General features: G+C 41.8%; 1 protein-coding gene across 5 annotated transcripts; it reads right to left on the reverse strand.

Moving 5' to 3' along the window:
• Positions 1-5,838: 5,838 nt before the first annotated feature.
• Positions 5,839-25,083, reverse strand: MFSD11 (major facilitator superfamily domain containing 11). 5 transcript variants are annotated; one of them, XM_062639909.1, is made up of 15 exons: positions 24,949-25,083; positions 22,851-23,010; positions 22,484-22,623; positions 20,935-20,990; positions 19,575-19,682; positions 19,130-19,209; positions 18,929-19,025; positions 16,747-16,805; positions 14,109-14,250; positions 13,225-13,265; positions 12,085-12,150; positions 9,703-9,828; positions 8,347-8,521; positions 7,086-7,221; positions 5,839-6,617 (listed from the first exon to the last, which is right to left on the reverse strand). In XM_062639909.1, the coding sequence occupies exons 2-15, from the start codon at positions 22,858-22,860 to the stop codon at positions 6,450-6,452; spliced, it is 1,404 nt and encodes a 467-aa protein (XP_062495893.1). In that variant the 5' UTR covers positions 22,861-23,010; positions 24,949-25,083; the 3' UTR covers positions 5,839-6,449. The 5 variants fall into 5 exon arrangements, with proteins under 5 accessions (XP_062495893.1, XP_062495896.1, XP_062495892.1 ...); XM_062639912.1 differs by lacking the exon at positions 24,949-25,083 and having other exon boundaries at positions 22,484-22,612; positions 22,851-23,088; XM_062639908.1 differs by lacking the exon at positions 24,949-25,083 and having other exon boundaries at positions 22,851-23,088.
• Positions 25,084-25,202: the final 119 nt, after the last annotated feature.

The following is a 25,202-nucleotide window of genomic DNA, read 5'->3' on the forward strand; positions in this document are numbered from 1 at the left end:
TGAGATGAGCTCTTAGGCAGAAGCTCTTCCCTGTGAGGGAACTGAGGCGCTGGCACAGGGTGCCCAGAGAAGCTGTGGCTGCCCCATCCCTGGCAGTGTTCAAGGCCAGGTTGGACACAGGGGCTTGGAGCAAGCTGCTCTAGTGGAAGGTGTCCCTGCCCGTGGCAGGGGGTGGAGCTGGAGGAGCTTTAAGGTCCCTTCCAATACAAACCAGTCTATGAAGGGCTGCAATTAAAACAGTTAACATGCACAGTCTACCACCTCTTGGTCCCCACAACCTCCATCTATGCCCCAGCTCTGCAGAAAGAATTGCTACAGGTATGGAAAGGCAAGAAAGAAGAAAGAAAATTATGTTGGCTCCCAGCCCAAGTCTTTCACTTTTTAAGATGCATTTGGATGATCTGCGGGCTGTAACCTGCTGGAGTTACAAGGGAGCTGCTTGTCAAAGCTGACCTGAGCTGGCATTAATTGAAAGGCAGTTGCTGGCAGCTGGAGTGAGATCCAAAAGGGCACCTTGGGGATGCTCTGCACAGGGCAGCCAGGCCAGGAGCCACACGAGCTCCCTCTGCAGCTACACTGAGAAGGACCAGAGCCTGGGTTTGGAAAGTGGCTTCTTCAGGCTTGGGCTGGAGAGCCCTGGGCTGCTTCCCTGCCCTCCTGCCTGCTCCATAGCATCCATCCTGTTTGCCTTGTGCCAGCATGAGCCTAATGCAAAGATCAGAGGGCAGCACTCTGTGTGCATACAGACCCTGCACTGAGAGCACCATGTCAAAGCAGCAAGAGTTACAGGTCTGTCCCACAGCACCTGGACACAGAAGACCATTTCAAGGCATTTGTCTGCAGAGGTTTTCCTCTGCCAACCATCAAGCAGATACAGCACACTTCCCTCTGCTACCCTGAACTGCACAGCTTCTTCCACTCAGGACAAATGCCTACTCTTTTCTTTCCAGCTGCTTCTCATCAGCCATCACACCAGCAACACAAGGGTGCAAGTCAGGTATGGACAAGCCAGTGCCTCCCCCAGGCTCTGCTGCTGCAGTCCTCAAACAGCTTCACAAACCAGTGAGTCCCTCCAGCACTCACTTCTCTTTATCCTCCCATACAGATGTTCCCACCCTCCCACCCAAGTTCAGACAGGAGGGCTCATGTTGAGCTTTTGGAATGGGGGGAGTTGCTGTTCACAGCTACCAGCACCTCCCAGGATGGCAGTGCTGTGTGAAGGTTTGCAAACTGGATTAGCCGGGAGCACCCAACTGCTGATGCCAGCTGCAGTGCTGAGGATGCCTGTCGCCTTGGGCAGACCACATCAGAGCTCTCCTGTTTTACATTATTTACCTCCCATGAAGTTTCTCTGGGGAGTAACTTAGTAGTAGAAGGAAAACAAATCCAGCATTTCACAGCAGGAGGAAATATTGAGCAGTATCCACATGTAAGTATTAGTGATACCCTAAGCCTTTAATTCCACCAAAGACAAAGTGAGTTCTCAGTCCACAGCTTCACCCAGTGACCCAGGAACATTATAATTCTTGCTAAATATGGCCTCTCATGAAAATATTGACCATCAAACTGCACTGCTTCGAGCTTAGCAGGGTATTCTCACTCCTTTCCTCTGCAGCCTGAGCACCCTCCACCTTCAGACTTTGCCCACTATCCGAAAATAAACTGAATTTTTTAATGGTGCAACATGACCCTTAATTCCCCTAACAATAAAGTGAGGCGTACACACACACACACAGAGGGTAAAGCCAAGCCACACCACTGCATGTTGGGAGCCAAAGAGCCAGTGAAAGCAGGGGCACAGAGCTCCTCCTGTGCTCTGCTCAAGCCTGGCTCCCAGCTCCGCATGTACAAGCGGAACCTGAACTTTGCTGGTTCCTCATTAGCACTGCTGATCCACACCTCATCATTCCAGAACTCTCAGTTGCCTCAATATGAAAAGTAACCCCCTTCTTTTCCTCCTGCATGTTTAAACACTCACCTCTGCTGCTCACCTGGCTCGTTACCAGCCTCACCTGGCCACACATAGCTAGAGCCTTTGGCTCCCTCACAAACTGGAATCCTTTTGCTTTGATCCTGCAGTGAATCTGCAGCCTGGTGCTGGAAAGCAGAATGAGACCCATATATATTTAATTCCCCCCCCCCCCCCGGGTTCAAACTGGAATGTTTAAAACTGCCCAAGCAGAACCAGCTTATGCCCTGGAACCCATTCTCCAGCCCAGCCATGAATCCAAGCAATACAGCACTTACTTGGGGAAAAAAATAATGATCATGGTGGGTAAAACCCAAGGTCTGAGTGCCCTTGTGACAGCCCCAGGAATGCAGTCCTCACCCCAGAGCTCCATCCGCAGGGGTGCTACCTCTTTGTAGCTCAAACATGGACCAACAGCAAGGACCTGGATTCAAAAATAAGCCCTGAGGGAAGTTGGGGGTTAGAGCAAGGCGGCCAGGCAGGAGCTTTGGAAATGGCCATGTGCAAAGGAGCTCATGGCTAACCCACAGGGGAACAGTCCCTCAGAACACCTCAGGGCTATCGACAGTCACAGCCCCTCTCCACTGGAGTCTAACAGCACTTTCCTTAACTAATAGCATTACACAGCACACCTAGATCTCCCTCAGTATATCTGGGAAGCGTGTCTGGAACATGAAGCTTCCAGTGTTGCAGCATTTCAAGTCATCCTCCTCTCCCTATCCCTGGGACTGGTGGTGTATTTGTTTGCTGTAGAACACCATAAATAATTTTACCAGCTTGGAAAATGTAAATCCAATTGCTTTGTGCATGAAATGAAATCCAGTGTGTGCAAAACACTTTTTCCTTCCCCAGCAGTCATGTTTTATGTGTCAAATCATGGAGCACAGGCAAAGAGCTGCTCCATGCTGATGCCGCTGCACACCCACAGGGATGAGAAGCACTGTCCTCTGCCACTAACTGCGATGGGGCAGCGCTTCACTTCCCACCAACACATCTGAGAATCTGCAGAATTAAGCTCTTATGAAGTATAATAATTATAATTATCCATAAATGTCACTCAGACTTGTCCGCAATTGCTTCTCTATTTCACTCTGCAGCGAGGTAAGGATGCCATGTGAATGCGAGTGCTGGAACACTCATTTTTCAGCCTCACTCACACTGTATTTGCTCCAGGACTTCCAATTACAGCAGAAATGCTTGTGGTACTGGTGAGTTTAACACTGCCTAGTGTCTACCTGCTGTGTGCCCTAACACAACAATAGAGAGCATCAGCCTTATGCCTATTCTGTTAGCCTGATGCCTCTGAAGGCACAGAGACATTCTCCTCTCAACAACAGCATCAGTCTTAAGACAAGCTCTCAAAGAGGACAAGGAAAGGAACCCAGCTAGGACTGAAGCAGCCACCCTGATTTTCCCCAAGACATTTCACTAGTCCACACCACAACTAGAATTAAGTGGTTCCAAAGGGCAGCTTAGCACTAAACCAAACATTTTCCTCTTCCTAAGCAGGTCCTCACAGGTGCCCACAAAGCACTTCTGAGATCCATCAAACTGCATCTCCCTTTTCTACAGCCCTTAACATGACTTTAAAAAAATGACAAGAGCAATTCTGACAACTGAACAAGCATATTAACAAAAGCATTCTCTTTGATTCATTTTCATTTATATGGCTGTGACCATGAAAAAACATACTGTAAAGAGCCAGGACACTCAGCTGATATAAAAGCATTTTCATTAGGATAATCATTAAGTCTGTTCTGATGCATGTGTTGAGAACGCCATCATTTCTTGTACTATTTGCCACAGAGTACTACTTTCTTCACTTTAATGCCCCAATAAATACTTCTGAACAGCCTTGTAACATTATCTGATATTGTCAAACCAAGCAGAAGAAGGGAAAAAAATATCAGCTACGCAGAGGTTCTGAAACTTCAGTTCATTAGTATCTCTTAAACTCAGTCTCAAAATGCTTTTTGGAACTACCTAAGAAAATAGTTCACATAATTCTTACATGGCAGATGAACATCACAGAAGTTCTTCATTAAAAGGGATCAATTTAAAAAGCAAATTGTGAGCTGCTACCTAGCTACAGAACCATAGAATGGGTTGTGTTGGAAAAAACCTTAAGATCATTCAGTTCCAACCCCCTGCCACAGGCAGGGACACCTTCCACTAGAGCAGCTTGCTCCAAGCCCCTGTGTCCAACCTGGCCTTGAACACTGCCAGGGATGGGGCAGCCACAGCTTCTCTGGGCACCCTGTGCCAGCACCTCTCCACCTTCACAGCAAAGAACTTCCTTAGATTTAACCTGAACTACCCCTGTTGAAGTTTGAACCCATCACCTCTTGTCCTATCACTGCAGTCCCTGATGAAGAGTCCCTCTCCAGCATCCTTGGAGCCCCTTGCAGATACTGGAAGCTATCCATTTTGCTACTTGGGAGAATACACAAATGTGCAGCAACAAGAGAACTCTCATCAATGGCAGCCTCCTATCAATTATACCTTTTATGGTGCTTAGTATATAAAAATAGTTTGCTTCAAATTACAGGATAACAGCAGTGAGAGGCATTAGAATGCTGCTAGTCACATTAATCATACATATTGGTTGAATACTGAATGCTCTTCCAGTTTGTCTGACAAATTGGAGTGGCTCTGGTAACCCCCCGCTCAAGTGTGTGTTCTGCCTCATTCTCTTTTCCATCATTCATTAAATCTCCTGTGAATACACAAGGGCTTTCTCTCCCGGCTGTCCTCATGGATTTGATTGCTTGCCAAGTGTTCAGGTGCCCTCTCATCCTCCCATTAACAACTTACTGATCTCACAGCAAAAGCCTGCAGTGAATTTAAAATTCCCTTTCTATATGCCTGTTAAATAATCCCTCTTTGCTGTCTGACTGTGCATGAAGAAGGCTGTGCTTCATGGGAGCCGCATGTTATGTGCTCTTTGAGAGCAGAAGTGACAGCTGATGTCACAAGAAATACCATACTCCTTTCACTAAGCTTAACCTTGGGTACACCTACTTTATTATGACATGTAGGAGCTACTGACACATATCGAGTTGATTTTTTACTTATCTTATTAGAGACATTAATATCCTGATCTGTGCACAGAAAAAGGTTGGAAAATGGTACCTTTCTACAAATAGCTCAATGGAGTGTCTAAAAACAGCCTATCACTGTTCCACAGCTGCTCTTGCGTTGCATCTTGTTTGCCCACTAGACAGAAACATAACTGCAAGTACTACAGTCATGTAGACAGATAAAAATCCAGGTGAGCTGTATTCACTGCCTGTATTTACATCATCTGTAATGATTTAGGATTAAAACTTGGCTACTCTGCTAGTAACCTGGCTTTTGCATCTGGCAGCATAAGATTACAGTAGAGTCCTCCCAAAAATATCCTGAATGAAACAACTCGGATCAAGTTTTTCAGGTCTTTTTAGGCCATGCAGTAGATCAAACACTGCAGGATTATTCCTGCAACTTACATTCTGAACTGTTTGCACTTTAAAAAGTTACCTTAGACAATGCTCCCATCACCAATTGTGATGAAAATTTCACTGAACTCAAAAGCACGATTTGGGAGTCTGGGAGCGAAGCTGTGCCTTGTGGTCCTTCACGTAGCATTGCCCTGAGAAAGGTTCAGCAGCAATCCCAACACAGTAACACAGTTCAATTCTGAGATGCTGAACCAAGAGGCTCATTTCAACTATCAACACTTCACAGCTCTCAGGAACACATCCTTAAGGTGGCTAAGGGCAACTACTTCAAATTCTTCTCAGATCTTTTGCATCACACTACAGCCTCGTCTATTTTCTTTAAAAACAAAAAAACAAAACAAAAACACACACAAAAAACCCTCCAAAACATGGATGTGATAAAATTTAAGCACATGAAATACATTAATAAACAAATGGGGAACAAGGAACTGGATGATACAGAATAAGAAGGCAACATTTCCCACAGAAATACTTCTGCATGTCTAATTGTTGGCAAAGTCAATGACAAATTGATTTCTCAGCTGCACAGACATTCTGTATACCATGTACCCTATAAAAATATCACTGTTCAATACAAGAATTCAAGTGTCTGCAGAACCAGGATATAGGAAAAATAGTTTAGGGAGGAAAAAAAAACCACTAATTCTGTAGTGCATGGCAGAATGAAACGAGGCAATTACACCCTGAAAGGTACATCTCAGACCAGAGTTGTTCAATCCAGAGATCGCTGCATTCCCTTCCATTTCTAACACTGGGTTTTTTAAGACCATAAATACCAAACCCAGCTGATTAAAGCAAGAAAAGCCTTTCAAATGTGGCATTTTCTCTCACGTTCCCCATTCAGTTAAAGTGATGGTGATTTAGTCGTAGCTTCCTTCATCCCAAACTCTGCAGCAACTTGATCTTTTCACCTTCTCACATTACTTCACAATAAAGGTGCCCATGCTGTTCCTTACGTTGGACTAGGCACAGTATATGGATCAAATGCTGCTGTAGTCCGAGCCACGGGCAGCAAGAGTTGCTGCTGCTTTCCGCTCCACCAGAAAGAAGGTAATTGTTCCAAAGAAGCCCACAACCACCATGATGAGGAGCTGCCACTGCAGAAGGAAGTAGTTGCTGTAGAAATAGGCAACTGCTGCACAGATGGACTGAGAGGAAAAACAGTGTAAAGAGATTATCAGTGGAGATATCCAGTATTACTGCACAAGAATCAAATTGATACATACAGTTTAATGTTCAACTCTCAGTAGCATGCTTCTGTGGAAGACATGCAATCATAAAACTTCATTACAGCTCAACATATGGCTTGGTATGATATACAACAGATTTAGTTTTTACTTGTATTTAAACAGTGTTCACTGCAGAAAACTCAAAAGTGCTTGTAGCATCTCAAATGCACTTCTCTGCTATTTTAAAAGTTTGTCTACAAACAACACAGCCAAGGCTTTGAAGTCAGTCAGTTACTTCCAGTTTTACAGCATTACAAACTATTCTATACCAAAATTCAGGATGAAATCTGTTCAGAAACATTCTCTTTCTCAGCTCATTAAAAACTCAACCCAACATTTTGATAACATTCCACAATCATACTGTCAAAAGGCTTTGTTAAGTAGTACCTGAACAAACTTAAAGATGGCAAAGGCAGGAGCACTGTCTTCCGAATACAGGAAGCCTAAAATACTGAGGAGCTGGGTGTTAAAGCAGCTGTCTCCCAGGCCCAACAGGAAGCTGCAGAATATGGCCACGTTTTTGCTGAAGGAGAGAGTGAATCAGATTTAAAAGCCATTCATTCAAACAGCTTACACATCTATAAACTAATTGGCAGACTAATTGGAAACTGAGAATGGAAGTTATCAACCTAAAACTCACTGAAAGAGAACTAGGACTGCCTGGCTTGGCAAGAAAAGAACAGTTTCATCAGATTTTAGTTTCTTGAATGCCAAGACTACTGGTACTGTTACCTGCAGTCAATTTTAGTCTGAATTAGAACCACTAAAAGAACTCGGATTGGTACTTGGAGCCACAAAACCCACAAGGCAGAGACTAGAAGCTGATATACACATGGCAAGTTGATAAAATCTGCAGGAATACTAGAAAAATACCAGTTCATTCTGCAGCAAAACACTCCAGTTAAAGAAAAGTCACCCACACTGCCACACACTGACATGGTTTAGGGGTAGCTTTAGCAGTCCAGAGGTAAATGTTGGACTTGATGATCTTAAAGGTCTTTTCCAACCTTATTGATTCTATGATGCTAAATGCTTAGTTGCAAGTTAGCAGCTGTGCCTGCACAAACTGACAACACTGTTTTCACCCAAACTGACAAAAAACACTTCAAAAGGAAGTTGCAATGATAAGAAAGCTCCCTACATCCTTCCCCTAACACTTAGCGCTGTAAGACAGGCATAGGACAGCACCAGTTAGACCAAGTGGATTTGACAACAAGCACTGAAAGACTTGGAAACCAGTGCAACAGCACAAGGCTGCCACATGGAGTGTCTAAAAACATCTTCTCAGTGCTCCTGCTGTAGTACAACTGAACCCAACACTGTTTTAAAATAAACTGAATTCCTGACATCTAATACAACAGTTGCTGGTCTCGCTAGTCAGGCTGTCCTGACTAGATGTCAGGAATGGCAGTTCAAAAGCAATATATTTGCTATCAAACATCCTAATGCTTTTAATTCTTATGCCATTCAAGTGCCTAAATTGGATGCACACTGGTAGAATATATACCTTGCATAAAAACAGAATTCCTAAAAGCTTTTTCTATGGAGTTAGTCACTACACAGAAAAGCAGCTTCAAGGAATTTTGTTACAGGAACAAGCTGTTTATATACATTGAGTTATAGCAGCCAAAGGGAAAAGTTCACATACCTTGGAATCATGTACGCAATATCATCTGTTCCTTCCATAGGAGCAATAGGGGCATCATTTGGTATGTTGAAAAAAATTAAGTAAAAGGCTAAGAAGTGGACAATGATGCCAAGCATCACCACAGGGTTCCGGCCAAAGCGGTTCTTCTTGCTCAGCAAACCAAAGATTCCTCCACCTGTAGCAGTGAAAAAGCTGAATAATTAAACCAAAACTGAAGATATAAACATAGAACCAAACTTAGAATACTGCAAAAAAAGTGCTGACAACTTAAGAGTATAAATTCCTCCATGTTGGATAACTGAAAGATCAATGGACAAGTGCTTAGCTCTTAACTGAAAGAGCATGCACCTCTCTCTCTGCATGCACATTGTTAGTGAACAGTGGTTTCTGGTTAAACATTGTAGTACTTAAGTTTAAGCAAAAAACAATTACTTAATGCAATTTTATTCAAATATTACATCTCATTTAACACAAGCGAACCTCTTTAAAAGAAAGACATCTTTAGTGCAACAATTTATTAAGTTACAATATGACTTTAATAAAAAAGTAAACATAATAATGTTTAAAAACAGAATATCAAAAGGTTGACAACTCCTCAATGACATTGTAGCCCAATGTTTCTCTCATGCCAAGATTTAGGTATTTCTGTTCTTCTTTTAGGGCCACGAGGAAGATCAGGGGCTGGAGCACCTCCCATATGAAGACAGGCTGAGAACACTGGGGCTGTTCAGCCTGGAGAGAAGCTGCATGGAGACCTCAGAGCAGCTTCCAGTGTCTGAAGGGAGCTACAAGGATGCTGGGGTACTCTACATCAGGGACTGTAGCATGAGGACAAGGGGTGATGGGCTCAAACTGAAACAGGGGAAGTTCAGGTTAGATGTAAGGCAGAAGCTCTTCCCTGTGAGGGTGCTGAGACACTGGCACAGGGTGCCCAGAGAAGCTGTGGCTGCCCCATCCCTGGCAGTGTTCAAGGCCAGGCTGGACACAGGGGCTTGGAGCAAGCTGCTCTAGTGGAAGGTGTCCCTGCCCATGGCAGGGATTGGAACTGGATAATCTTAAGGTCCTTTCCAGCCCAAACCAGTCTGGGACTCTATGATTTGTGCTAATCCAAAAAATGCAGACTCTTAGGATTCAATATGTCACCTCCTACACCAGAACCACTTTACAAAGCGTGACGTGTAATTCACAGTGCAATAAGGAGCCACATTGCCCATTTTGCTCCTATTATTTCAGGTTTTGTTCACATACACATTGCTGGAAGCTTGAAAGACACTGTTTAAATATAACCCCCCACACTTTGAATAACTATATCATCTTAATCCTTTTTTGTGTACAAGGCAATAAATATAGACTCACCCAAAATTTCTCCAACACCAATAAAAATACCAGAGAGCCCAATAAGGCTTTTTGCTTCATTGCCAAACCTATTCACAGCACCAATGCACGTCCCATATACTCCAGAAAAGAAGGTTAATTCCACACCTTTGAAGGAAACCAAGCAAATAATAAATGAACCATTACCAAAGTAATGACAAATCTTTATGTCTAAAGTCTGGTTTTCTCTACAGTGTCTTTCATGTAAATATATTTAAAAGAGGTATGTGAAAGAGAATTCAACAGGGAATTTTAAACTATGTAATATGATATTCTCCTATGAGCTTAGAAAAACCATAGCAGAAAGAACAACATCACTAACTAATGTCACAGGCACTTTGGGTCAGTGCTGTTGCTGTGGCACAACCCTCTAGCTAGTTTGTACTTCTGCATTTCAAGAACTTTGGAATTTCATCCAAGTGCCATGTAAAGTAACACTTAAAGTAATGGAAGAAAGAAAACAATTTCAGTGTAAGAATTCCCCCCCCAGGTTACAGCAGTCCTACGAAAGTCCCCACATCCCAAATACTAATTAGGAGCTAAGTTTCCTAAAATGGACTGTGCTGCTTTTCTATACATACATAATGAATAAAATCTGAGAAAGAACTGCTGCTTAAAATACTCGGTTTTATTGCCATTACTGTGAGGAAAGGTGACAAAGCTGAGTCCAACTTGCATGACTATAAGCAACCATCAGTATAAAAATACCTGTTTCTTTAATAAAAAGTGTATTTAAAACAATGCAAACTTATGCCTAAACAAAGAAAAATAGCTCAAAATAAAACTGTTTATGATTTACCTCCTTTGCCTTTTGCTACTGCAAATATATAGTACACCATTTACACATATATATATAGTCCAGGCTACCTGTATGGCACAGGAACTTAAGAGCTTCAAAAAGGGTAAACTTTGAGCAGTCTTAATAATATAACCATCAACTTTTGTTAATAAAAGCTTTTGTGATTCAGAGCAGAAGTGTGATGACGAATGAATGAGGAACCTTGGGGGGTTTAGTCTCGAGAAGAGAACGTTCAGGGGGCACCTTATCACCCTCTACAGCTACCTGAAAGGAGGATGGAGCCAGCAGGGGCCTGATCTCTGCTCCCAAGGAGTAAGTGATAACGTGCTCAAAATCCATGTAGATACCCTCAGGAACATGGTTTAGCGGTAGCCTTGGCAGTGCTGGGGAGCGGTTGGACTTTATGATCTTAAAGGTCTTTTCCAACCTGATTCTACGATTGATAGGATTTTGTATTTTCCTACTAAAGTGGCAATACTGACCAGGAGCCACCAGGTGGCAGCAGCTGGATTGCTTTTTTCCTGCTACCTGTAAACTCAAATTTAGGATTAATCAGGCCAAACCTGCCTGAACGCCTCCCCTTGTTACTTGGCTCACATCCCCACTGTGCTACAAGAGGAATTCAAGTTAGTTAAACTGGGTTAACACAACACTGGAGATGCCGTGAAGCAACATGTAACTCAGTAAAGTGGCTAGTACGAACTGACTTCATAGCTCCCACCACTATTTCTCTACCAGAAGCTGACTGCAAACTTCAGCAGATGTTGTGGCACTGTTTAGAGTCTGTTCACATCTAAGTTTTTCTTTTCACCTACAAGAGCTAACAACAATTTTCCATAACAGTGACTCAGAACTGAGGTTCTGAGTGTATCTATTCTCCCTAAAACTTAATTTGGTCATGAACAAAACTATTTCTGAAGCCAAATAAGTAGCAAGAAGCCCCCCCAAAAAAAAATCATTAAAAGATCTCAGTTACATTTTGAATATTTTAAGAGTATTTCTGTGGAAGAACCACTTCTATACAGCAAAAATAATGTTATTTGGTTTACAATTCATATCTTGGTCTAACAATGGCAGACCAGGATTAACTAGAAGTTACTAAGGAGAGCCTTGGCCACAGCAAATATTAATGACAAAAAGAGTTGAAAATGGCTAAATTTTCCCCAACAGAACCAAGACTAAACCAAAAGCTGTTAGAAATCTCCCATGCCTTAATGAAGGTGACAAAAATTAAAACATACAAGCATTACTTTAATTCCAATGCAACTGCATTGAACAATCTACAGCCTATTGATATTGATAGCCATTTTGCCTAACCCTCAATTTGGGACCCAGAGCTGTACTGAGCCAAGAGTTACAACATCTGTCAGTACTTGCAGTCTTTGTGCACCCCTCCTCCTGTACAGAAATGTTTTTCAGAACACAGGAATGTTGTAACTTATTCAAAGTTAACTGAAATATTCAAGTAATGTTTGCAGAGATATGGAACTGCAAACCTGCCCTGGGGTTAACATTCCGAACAATGCCCTGACATTACTACATTACACACTCTGTTTGCTCCATACCTGTGTATGCTGTTGTAACACTGAGCAGCATAATTTCTTTGGTGAAGCTCAGCTTTATAGATTTCTCTGTAAAGACATAATAATGGAAATTAATAACTTCTGATAGCACTGAGAATATTACACTTTCTTCTGTGCTTTGCTTAAAGCAAAATCAGGTTAAAATTCTGCAAACTATGACTTCATTGAACAGAGAGCTAAAACTGACCCTGATCTGCCTTCTAAAAGATACGCTGTGATCTGAAATCTTTGTTTTGTAAGGAAATCAAGGAGGGAAATGCTGAACACAGGATACACAGCTTTCAATGAGCATACAATTTTCTGTTCATTGTGTATTTGTACTCAGTCCATGGCAATTGTCTCCTAAAATGATACATAAATTCTCAGTGATGATCCTGTGTTCTCAAAACAAGCTTAACAGTCACATGCAGAGCACATCAAGCTCCAGTGGAAACTGCAGGTGCTCCAGTTCAAATTCTTGTTAGAGTTCATTTGGTGACTAAATAAAACAGTATGTAACCACTTCTTTATCTTGGTAGTAAAGTTCTTCTTTCTTTTTAAGGTTTCAAGTTCTTTTTGTGCTCATCTATATGAGCACAAATATAAAGCAGTTGTTATAAAGAAGCTCATATATAAGGAAGCCGTTGATTTAGTTTCAGATCCAAGCTACTTTACAAAGAAGTACCCCTCCAAATTTCTCCAAGACTATACTAGTACGTAACTGAAGTGAAGCCTACTTCACTTCCTCTCTTTCAGTCATCTGTTCGTATGATACTGTGACCTGAAAGGAGTTTGGTGGTTCCCAGGCTTTTCCAGTTGCAAGGCCCATTTCGTCTAGGCTCAAAATCCCAAATGATCACGTAGACAACTCAATTCCTCTGAGGCTTAAAGCTCATCAGCCCTGTGTACCTATGGGAACTGTCATCTCCAGTCTGAAAGATATTATTATCTGGCAGTCATTCTTCCATCCCTGAAGGTCTATATTCAAAGGGAATAACTGAAATGCATTCTTGACACCTTATTTGTTTACAATTTTGTCCTCTAAGTGATTAGTACATGATCACATTATCAGCAGAATGATGGAGAGCTGGAAAGGACATGTCAGTGTGTTTCAAAGCAACTCTTATGCGGAACAGTACTTACTGAAGGCAGCCAGTGCTCTTGTCATTTTGTTTTGTGCAGACCTGGGCAAATAAATGACTTGGTCAAAATGGAAAAAGAATAACCACAGTCTTGCTATGCTGGAAGGCAGATCAATTGTTCCAATTTCCTGTATACTTTCTAGCCCAGCACTATATACTGGAATATGCTATTATATTATTAAATATTTCTGAGAATCTAAACTATTAACAAAAACCAACTATTTCTGTGCTAGTGAATGCCATTCCAAAATTAACCTGCTTAACAGCACCTTTCTTCTGAGCTTTTTACAGCTTTAACCATTTTTTCACAGGCATATTTACTAATCTTTTTCTAACATTTTCATTGTTCTTTAAATAAATCAAAAAAACTTAAACTGATGCTTTGGGCAAAGCTGTACTGAAGCTACCTGTGTACCTGTGTGTTTCTAGTGTATTTATTATGCTTAGGGTGACATATATATATTTAGAGAACATATGAAAAGCATATTTCAATATGTTAAGGATAACCCATAAAAAGGGTTTTCTGATGATTCCAGTCTTTAAACTGGGTTAACGAGTAGAAGACAGACTATGAAAGGCAGATACATGTTCAATAAAAAAGGCAGATACATGTTCAATAATAATTAGAGGTAAAAGGTAGCTTTCCAAAGGCATGCACTTACTGGAAAAGCAATGTGCAGTACTGCACTCCACCCTTGACAATACATCATATAAAGAACACTCATTCTCACTTATTGAAGTACAGACACTATTCTATCAAATCTAAAAAGTTCAGGTTGTTCACAACATTCATGTTTCCAGTGTACAGGGGAAACTAAATGCATGATGCTCCAGTGAGGACTAGGAGCACAAAAGTAACAACATGTTCTTGCCACAAGTACTTACGAGCTGTCCCCTGGGATTTCATTAGTAGAATTTTCCTCCCCTGGAGCTTTTGTGTCCTCTTGTTTCCTAATCAGAAAGAACAGAACTGTGCCCACAAGACTGATAACAGTCAGAGCAATGAAGACAGTTCTGCGATCACTCTCTGTGGAAAAACAAACAAGACATAACTAGATGTGCAAAAGCAATTCAAATACCTTAAAGAACTAATACAGACATACTCCAGAGCTGTTTAAAATGCATACTCATTTTCTAACCTACCTTCCACAAGGTAGGAGCACAAGGTACCCAGCTGCTGGAAAATTTGTCTCAGTTTTATGATGCTAATAAAATATCAGCATACTAAAGAGTGTCACTGGCATTTTCTGCCATGCAAAGAGTATGACTAAGGAGGAATGCATAAATTATTAGCAGAAGGAAGTACATCTTTCAAGACTTACATAATTCAGAGTGGACATAGCAAACTACTCCAAACCCCTTCAGGTTTCTAGAAAAGCTCTTTAGCAGCACCAGAAATATTAGTGCCATAACATCAGGAACTGCTAAGGCTTGTAAATTACAAAGGCCTTAAACCCACCAAAACCTCAGTAACTAATACAGCATGTGATGTGCATCTAGAGGAAGGTAACTGCTGCACTCGCCACTTGTTTAGCACAATGCAGAAGTCACTCCCATTTACAAATTTTAAGCAGAGGAAATAAAAAAAAAACCAAGAAACAGCTAATAGTGACTGAACTAGTGTATGGTTCTGAAGATATTGTCTACACTTCTATTTAATTCCCCTTTAGCTTAAAGGTAAAGGTAAAATTGCTACAAATATAACCTGTGTACGATTACAGGACAAAATGTGAATATGGGCTTCACCTTGAAATGCCTGTAATATTTTCTACAGGTTGTAAAAGGAAGGAGGGATTGATTTTAAACACCATCAAACCTTCCAGTATCAACATTTTGTAATAAAGAGGAGTCTCAAGACATTTAAAGGTAGAGGAAAATGTAAGAGCAGAACTCCCTCATAGTTAACTGCTCTATTCTGTGGTTAGCAAGAGCAATGAAATTTGGAACACAGGGAATTTCAGGCCCACCAGGTTCAAAGTGTTTCCAGTACTTTCAATAACACTTAAACCTTTTTGTTAGAGATGAAGGAACATGGAACATTATCTTCAAAAATCAACCTGTGCTGTGCTACCAAGCCTGTGCCTGTGGAGAGCCTGAAGTCAGATCTAACAGCAGCATGGAGCAGATTATTCATCTCAACAGGGCAGTACTTCTGAAGGCTAATAATCATCATTTAAAAGGCAACATGTTATTCCTGATTGACTAGAGCAGAAGTATCCTGATCTTTTAGATGTTAAAAGGAATTGACACCTCCAGTAGACATTTGACTTCAAGACTACAATAAGGAAAACTCTCACAGTTATTACAGCACAGGAATCAACCCTATTTGTTTACAAAATGTTTGGTTTTTTCCATCAGTGTTCAGTTTTTATAATTACAATCTTAGATTTTGCTCTGTTTTCTTAGTGGATACCCCCACCTACTTGCCTTGCTTACTTAAACAGTTGCCATAGATCTCTGCTTTAAAACCACTGAGTCCAAACAGCTATCCAGCTTCTTAAGCATATAAAGTCCTGCTCTTTACAATTCCATCAGGAATTAGTCTTCACAGATTATGCCAAGAAAGGAAGACCAAGTTCTTAAACACTCCACCAGCAACACTGCCAGTTTAAGCAGCAGCAGCCCACTCTCAGTGCAGCTGCATATCTCAACCTCTGTCTTCCTACACTACTTTGCACCACCACAGTGGTTAGTGCAACTGTGAACTGGGATAGCTTTCCTTTCTTTTCCTTTATGTTACAGTCTAATCAATTTCAGTCTATACTAGGAATCTCCTTTGTAATAGGATCATATACATATTAAAAAAACAGCCATTCCAGAATACCTTTCCCCCAAAATATTTTCTGCCTAACTTAGCTATCTTTCATCATGAATGTTTCCTTCTTTTTATTTCTATTTTGGATGCCAGAGAGGGACTTTTCATCAGGAAATGTAACGACAGGACAAGGGTTAATGGCCTTAAACAGGGGAAGTTCAGGCTGGATATAAGGAAGTTCTTTCCTGTGAGGATGGTGGGTGCCCAGAGAAGTGTTAAGTGCTCCATCCTTGGAAGCATTCAAGGCCAGGTTGGACGGAGCCTTGGGCAAACAGAGTCTAGTGTGAGGTGTCCCTGCCCGCAGCAGGGGGTTGGAACTAGGTGACCTTATGGTCCCTCTCAACCCCAACCATCCTATGATTCTACAAAATGTGTAATTTGGCATGAGCATGTCTGTGCAAGGAAAATCCCAGAATAGCTATTGTGGAAAACCTTATTCTAAATTAGCATTGTGAAGACTTTCACAGACAGTACCCTAAAGGAAGGTACTCAAAGTGTACTGCATGTAGAAAAATAACATACATAATACAAGGGCTGGGAGTACCATGGAACACTAAATGAAAAGCATACTCCAAAAAGAGCTTTACAATAAATTAGGGGGGGGAAAAGTCTGCTATTGAGTAAGTTTCTTGCCACTTTCCAGTTCCTTACTTAAACATGCTACCATGTTTTAAAGGATGGCCTCCCATATAAGCAAGCAGTACCCACCTGATATGTGAGTTTTTCCTTGCCAAGCAAAGTATATATACATGTTTCCAAAAAACAAGCTGTAAACAAAAAGGACAAAGGTGAACAGGACTTTCTGTGGTAAGATTAAGGGTGTAGCATCACAATAATACTAATACTATGAAAAAAAGGTACTGTGCCACTGTGAAAGAAATAAAGACACTAATCCCTCTCCATGCAAACTACTTACTCTATACAAAACTTCAAACGCAGCAGAGGATTCTTCCCTGTAACGTTGGCTCTTCATTTCTAGCCATCAAGACCCAAGTGGTAGCATAAGTTAGGCAATCTGCATCTATGTTGCCTGTGTCTCATTTTTGAAGGGTATAGGTTAGAAAGTGGACATGTTTCTGGAGGCAATGTAACACTTCCTTGGAAGAGTACTGAAGAATTGCTCCAACACTGGTGTTAACAGCTCAAAGGAAATTCTGTGTTCCTACCTAGTGTTTCCTAAAATCTAATAACTCTGAATAAACAGCGATTCAAAACAGCCCCAGAGTCAAGTTTCCTCATATAAAGCCAGGCATTTTACTCACTGTAAAACACACAACTACTTGGGTTTGTGGAAATTGCTACCCTGATAACAGACTGATAGGTTAATTATGGAACCTGAAACTCGGGGAACAGAAGTAGCATGCCACGGGTCGAGACACTATCAATGACCTCTAGTACAGACTCAAAAGCCTCAGCACCTTCAGCAATTCATTCCTCTCCTCATCTCCCACTATCCAGAACTGCTGTATTAGAGGTGGTAGAAGGTCTCTCTCTTCAGGAACCATTTTTGGACCTATTGCCAGTAAATTTGTTTGATCCCTTTTTGATCTTGCTGACACCATCCAACTCTACACTTTCCTGTGACAACAAGCTGTAAGAGTTTAATCACCCACTGTATAAAGTAGCATCTTACCTGTTTCAAGCCTGTCCTCTTCTGGTTTCACCAAGCCACCTGAGTTCTAGTGCAGCAGCATTTAGTGAGCAACAGTTCTACTTTCAGCTCACTTGCTGAAAACCTCCATGTTCTGATGACATGGCATAATCCTCCTCAGCTGAGTCCCAAACTTCTTAGCCTCTCAAGTCAGCAACTCTACCTTCTTGCATGTTTTTATTTCCCCCATACCCTAAATGCATTACACAAGAACCATAAACTATATCCACACAAAATATTCAATGGCAGCAATACAGCACCCACTACCTTTCTTGATGCCAAGACTTTTTTTGTTGCAACAGCACTCAAGCTTATCAGAGTACTATCAACAACAAGATCTCTTTTCTGACTGACAGGTCCAACTTCACTATCTTCACCTTGTCAGTAAGCAGCAAGGTCTGGCTGCTGCCTCAGGGAAAAGGAGGGTAAAAGTCAAAGGGATAAAACATCCAGCAAAGAAAGCACCTCAGCAGCTAGAGCCCAGCCCCACAGTTCTCAAGCAAGGCAAGCAGGGCAGACCCAAAGACTGTAAGCAGGGTCAATTAAAGCCTTGACCACCATAGAAGCTCATGCTACTAAGGCAGGTCTGAGGGTCAAGCTAGGAAGTCAGCCCACAGACCAGAGTCAGGTCCAGCAATTCACACATAGTTTCACAGTGAGAAGACAGAGCAAACCCAAAATAAGAAAACAGCCTATAGACCAGAACAGCAAGACCCACTGCCAGGCACATATAAGGCTACAGGTGAGCTGGAAACCCAGTCCCCTGCAACACAGCTCCAGAAGAACTGGGTGCCCAGAACTGAGTTTAAATGGGGTCCCTGGCCCATGGGCAGATGGGAAGGGTGTGGTGGACGTGCCAGGTGAGATGGTTCAGGGCTAATTAGAGCAATCAGGGTACTAACACTAATTAGCACAGCCCTCACAATCAACAAGATTTGTGTCACATTTGTCAATGTTCCCCTAACAGAAATAGCACATTGAGAGCAGAAGTTTGCACTATGTAACTTTCATTCACTGTTCTATAATGCACAATAGCAATAGAAATGTTCCTTTCACCTCTCCCTCCAGCTTGGGGCTGGAAGTAGGTGATGTTACGGTCCTTTCCAACCCAAACCATTCTGTGATTCACTGACTATAAGGTACCAGCAGAGTGTTTTTTAATGCAGTCTCCACTTACCAAAAAAATGTAAAAAGCAGAATGTGTACACAACCAAATAAAGAGTCACAAATAAAGCTTACCTGGACTGTAAGAGAGCCCAAAATACTCCACTGTTCCTTCCAATGGTGTTTTCATCTGAATTTACAGTCAAGCAATTTCCCTGTGCTGTCCACAGGACTGGAAGAGATGGAATATATTGCTCAAGTAATAAAAATGTTTTACAGGTATATTCAAATATAGCAAATATAGCTTACAGTAAGCAGGGTAAGAACAACACTTACCAGCAGCTGCAATCCCAATAAAAACAGAAGCAGTGTAGAAAGCCCATGTTGTAGGTTGGATAAAAACTGCAATGTATAGGCTAGAATAGAACAGATCAGTTTATTGCATACAGACAAGTGAACACTGCTTTTGAACAATCAGATAGCTCACTTAGCTTAGGTTGTATGTGAAAAAAGGGAATCTTTACTCCACTAGGCATGTAGAATTTTATTTTCTAGTCACTACCTTGAGACCACACCTGAACTCCAAAGTCTGGAAATGCTGGAGGAAAAATACACTGTTTCCAGTAACTGGGCAATTACACATCTACTGATAGAAACAGTATCTCTCCCAGGTGCTTTGCTTAGCCAGGACAATGTCATGTATGGCATGGTAGCCTTAGATGTCAAAAAGACAAAGAATCATTTAAGAGGAAGCAGATAAAAATTCAAAAGTAATACTTACCTATAAAATACACCACTAACAACCATGGAGAGCTGAGGTTCTACTATTGCAACCACTGAGGGTGAGATAAGATTTGATGCAGAGAATACTCCATAAATGATGGACATGCTACAAAAATAAACAAAGATGAGTAAGTACTTAAAACATAGGATATAAGTGCAACTGATTTAGGAATGTTCACTTGATTCCAAAACATCAAGTTAAGTACATACGCAACTTACGTAACTGCATAACCTTCATGGTCAAACTTTTCCTTCCTTTCTTTTGTTACTTTCATCCACTGCACTCTGTATGGGAGTGTTTCTTGGATTGCTGAATAGACTATTGCATGCAAGCATAATAATTTACAATATGCATTTGTCACACTGTGCTTCAACAATAGTTACTGTACTTTGTGCCTAGGACTTCTAGAGGAGAATGTTTCAGAGCCTCACTTGTCTCTCAGTGAGGTTTTTATGCTCTGCCAAATACACCACAGAAAATTTATATATTTTCTGCCAACTATATTTTTAGTTTAAAAGAAGATAATAACCCTCAAAGCAGCAACCAGGTTCTCCTACATGACCAGTTAATCTGGGATACAAAAGGTCCCTGCTCACGCTTGACAAGTTTGAATGTGCCAGTGCAATAACACAGAACAGCTTCTCGTGGCTTTGCTTCTCATTTCTGACTGCATCTTTAATGTTTATGTTCCCGTATCTCCTGGAAGCTTATCCATGCCACCTATCCTACACAAAGGTCTCTTCTCCCAAGTAACAAGTGATCAGACAAGAGGAAATGGCCTTGACCTCCACCATGGGAGGTTTAGATGGAGCTGAGGAACAATTCTTTCCCCAAAGGGTGCTCAGGCATTGGAACAGGCTGCCCAGGGCAGGGCTCGAGTCACCCTCCCTGCAAGTGTTCATACACTGTGTAGACAAGGCCCCAGTGCCACGGGTTAGTGGTGGCCTTGGCAGTGCTGGGGAACGGCTGGACTTGATGATCTTAAAGATTATTTCCAACCTGGTTGTTTCTGATTCTATGATTCTAAAGGCAAACAAGCAGGGCTTAGTGAGCAGTTTTATTTATTTTAAAACTTCCACATTCTTCCTCTCCTAAGACAAAATGCTGACAATGTGATGACCATATGGTGGGTTTTCTCCCTAGAAAGAGAACATGCAAAACAGATCTGTAGTTCAACTAGAAGTAATTCAAAGTAGAGCTGGCGTGAATGTGAGAAGCCTGTTTAAAACTCCTTTGAGTATGTCACTAAATTTCAAAGTCAGCAGAATGCTACAATCTCTTGAGAATATATCTCTACCAGATGGCATTATAACTGCCTTCACCCTGCAAGGAGCAAAGTAAGATCTGTGTAAATTACCTTGTGTAGCCACTGCCATGGAAGTCCGTGCTGTTTAAATTTGTGATAACAGTTTGCTGTGAGGAGAAAATCATACATTGTCATATGCTAGAATATATCTTGTAGTCTGAGAACACTTGCATCAGTTTGAAGTCAGTATCAAACATTAGAATTGATCATTAATAGACTCTACAAAGTACTTAAAGTGTTAATTACAACTCACACCACCTCCACAATGAAGGTGAAGGAGATACTTGGCAGGAAAACGTTTGTAGTAGTAACCAGTATATCATGATTTCATCAGAGACCTTAAAATATTTCACAGAAGTTTTGTTTCACCGAACGCCTCTCTAAGGTAGATTTGTATGACTATCTTAATTTAAAAAGTGGGAAAAAAGGAGAAGTTTCAAAATACTCTCCATTTGGCCTAACTCTGAGCTTCTGATTAGAGTTTCCGTTCTTTCTGGTTTCCTGTTATTTCCCTGTTCCTATTTTTTTCCCTTGAATCAGCATTTAATGATCATGAGACCACAGAATCAGTTGGCTTGGTGGGCAGATCTGATTGAAAGTCACCTGGAATGACTTTAATGACTATAAATTACATGATTGCATGATCACTGGGTGTAATTTAGTGAGGTGCTCTCAATTCACTGCAGAACTTCTCAGATTCCTGGGCTGTACTGACATCCAGTGTCATGCTGAAAATGACACTTACAAAAACCATTCTAAAGTAGTTACTCCTATAAAGCAGTGAAGGACATTTATACGTCTGAACCCAGGAAGGATTCTTCTTGCACACAAGAAAAGAGAAGCTGCAAGACCAGTAGGCTCAAGAGATATGTTGAAATCTAACTGTCCTTCAGGCACATTACTAATACTGAAAGCAACGTTGACAGCTCCGTAAGTTAGAGGATCTGGACTGAGTATATCAGTAGCAGGATTCTAAAACTGCAAGCAGTTAGAGTGCAATCTGCTTTTAATGGTAAATTTGGATTGTTATGCTCAATTTTGCTTCAGCACACAAAGAGATACACACTACTAAAGCAGTAAATTACTTTTTCAGATGGTGACTTGGCAGTTGTAGCAATTATGGAAGTCTGACTCCTTGTCAAATGTTATCCTCATACTCCCCCTCAATATCTAGTTTGTTAGAACAGAAAAATACATTTAGATTAGGAAAAACACTCAAGGGCATAGTTAATAATAACAACTTCGGCAAATATTTTGAAAGAGACTATATGGAATAATCAGAAATATGACAAGTCTCATGCAATTCAATTGTTCAAGTGTCAAAACAGACACTATTTTAAACAGCAAACATTTGGTAAGATTAATTTTCTCCTTTCTAAGCAATCAGGCACAGTACCATGTGTAGCTCTGCTATCTTAAACTGCTTAATTATCCAGTTCACCAACTTCATCTAGTTAACACAGAACCAATAGAGATAAAACGTCAAGGTGTCTTCCACACTAAGAAATGCCACGTAAAGTACCTCTTAGAGTACACAAAAGGCAATGAAGGATGAATAACTGTGATAGAAAACTTGCCATGTTTTGAAATCCACACCTACCGCAATATTTCCACAGGTTTGGAAAGCAGTGAATATAAGCATAAATGAGACTCCCAAGATAATGATGTTGGAAAGCTTTTTGGATTCAGGAGACATCTTGTGTTTTCTTGCCAAGGCCTCAGCTTCAGTCTGGAAAGTCTCTTTTCCTTTAAAAGTTTCCTCTTAACTGCTGTTAAAAACAAACAAGCAAAAGGAATAAAAGAAAAAACAAGAAAGCTTAAAAAATGATGATTACTGCGGGCTACTTATCAGCTGTTAGGACATAACCATCAACCAGCTCTTCAATATTGTACAGTAAAATCAGTAACTTGAAAAGCAAACACCAAAGAAAAGTCTGGCACAAAGGGTAAAGACCCACATTCTCTACCTTTTCCCATGGAGTTAACAGAGCAGACTGCAGGGTGTCACTCCTTCATGACATCACCTTCCCCCAGATGAAGAAGTTTCCAAGGTATCAAGCTAGTTCATCAGCTCAGTTGCTTGCCATTGCTTGAAATCCGAATTCCAGAACACAGCCTCTAAATCACCTGACAAAGAAAAGATGAGACATTCGTCCACGGGAGTCATTTCCATGCATGTTGGACAGGAAATAAGGAACATTTCCCAATCTACATCAGCTGACCCAGCCTGTGTGCACTCTGGGAAATGCAGTTTTATGAAGTATACTTTTGCTACTTAAAGGGGTGGTAATCTGCTAATCCTTAACATAAAATGATTTGTACTTGTCTCAGACTTGTAATCTCTATCCACTAAATAACACCTGGCAATGCAAGAAAAGCCTCAGGAAATCATCTAAGACAACGGTTTAATCCACTGAATCCACACAGAGTTATTCCAAAGGGGAAATGATCCCACCTTGGAAAAACCACGTATCTCAGTGCCACCAGCACACAAGCTCTCCATGGTGCTTCTGTCATCCTCCCAGTGACTCAGGATAGAAGAGAGTCTTCATAATCTTTCACTGCCTTATCTCAAGGAACAGCATTATAATTATCAATTACATGCCCTTACTATTACACTTCACATTGTTTCTAAATAATAAACTTCAGAGCAATTGAACTTTAACTTGTGAACATCTCTGTTAAAAGCCAACAGAGGCTCGATCACATGGAATGGCTGCTTTTCACTGTCACTGTCTTCTGTCTGCCCTGTTGGGCCTCCTATTAGACTATCAAGGTGTGTGTGGGGAGGTGTTTAACACAAGCAAAGCTCTCTTCTTCCTTTTTTACACTATGAATTTATAGTACCAGCCTTTTAACATCCTCTGGGCTCTGTGTCCCACTCATGCCTCTTCCCCTTGTGCCACCATAAGGATTCATCTGCCTGCACAGCAAACTGGGCTGGTGCGCTGGAGCAATCCTTTTGGTAACAGCTTGTATTGAAGTGACTGAACCTGGGGAAGAAGGGACACAGGAAACCCTCTCCGTCACTTTAGGGAAATCATTGTAAAGAGAAACTTCACATTTGAGCAGACGAATTACAATTTTAAAGCAAAATTATCTGGGAAAAACCAGAACAAATACAGCACAAAGCAATGCAGAGTGTGAAAATCAGTACCAGTTTATTTGACTTCCTGTTGCTTCCGGGTTTCTGTCGATGTCACTGCTTATTTTTATACTTCAGTGCAAAAAATATTAAACGCGATTGCAGCAAGGAGGAGGATTTAAATTCTGAGTTTGTTTTCTCATTGTTAATGCTATCATTTCACTGTTTTCACTGTTTTCACTGTTTCACTGTCACAGAGACAATCACTATTGTCTCTCTCTATTCTTAACACAGTACTACGGAACAGATGGATAGACACACTTACTGTTTTAAGAGAAGAACCAGGTATTAGAATTTACATTTGGAGCCTGGAAATTTGATTCAGTGTCTGTAGTCACTCAGCAACACCTTTTTGGGAGGGGGAAGCTCTCACGTTATTCCCTACAAAACTCTGAATCTGTCACTTTTACACAAGGGCTGTGCTAATCTCCCTTGTTCCCACTTCAACAAAGCACAGCCCCGCAGAGCACACGGTGTGTACATGAGGGTAGCTGACGTTTCCCAGCTCGACTCGCAGCTCCCGGACACAGACGGGTGCAGCCGCGGGAGATCGCCTCGCAAGGAGGGCTCTACCACCGCACCACAGCCCACATCCAGCGCCGCACGGACCGAGGCGGCCTCCCCAGGCACCGCTGTGGGCAGGAGGTGAAGAACACCCCACGAGGCGCACTGCCTGCCCCTCAAGACCACAGCCCGCCTGCCCTCACAGCACCCGCCCCACCGCTCCAGCCTGCCTCCCCTCACAGCGCTCCGCCATTTTGAGCCGCCTCCCCGCCCACCCGCGCGAGGGCCCATCCCCTTCGGGATCGCTACTTTCCCTTTCCGCCCGGCGGCGTTCCCCGCCCCTCCCCTCCCCCAGCCCCCGCCCTGTTTCCGTTAGGATTTTAGATTAATTTTTTATTTATTTATTTATTTTTTACCGTTTTCAGAGCACATTGTTCAAAATTTCCCCGCCTCCGCCGAGCCCTTCCGGGTCAACGGCGGAGCCGCCTCAACGATCACTTTGAACAACGGGAGAGTTATTAATTTAGCAGCCGCTTTCCCGCTTGCGCTCCTCCGGGATCCGCGGCCGGCAGTGAAAAAAGAAACGAACAATAATAATAATAAGGAAAACGAAAACGGGGCTCGGGGAGGGAGGCGGCCACGGGGCGGGCGCTTTCACTTCCGGGTCGCC

This window comes from Pezoporus occidentalis, unplaced genomic scaffold, assembly GCF_034315485.1.
Source record: "Pezoporus occidentalis ecotype Australia unplaced genomic scaffold, CSIRO_AGI_Poc_V1 ctg62, whole genome shotgun sequence".
NCBI lineage: Eukaryota > Metazoa > Chordata > Aves > Psittaciformes > Psittacidae > Pezoporus > Pezoporus occidentalis.

What these genes read in the sequence shown, in the direction of transcription:
- MFSD11 (XM_062639909.1), bottom strand. An exon ending in TATTGGGATTGCAGCTGCTG is followed by an intron (nt 19,026 to 19,129) that starts GTAAGTGTTGTT and finishes CATCTCTTCCAG; the next exon opens with TCCTGTGGACAGCACAGGGA. An exon ending in TGGTGTTGGAGAAATTTTGG is followed by an intron (nt 8,522 to 9,702) that starts GTGAGTCTATAT and finishes TCACTGCTACAG; the next exon opens with GTGGAGGAATCTTTGGTTTG.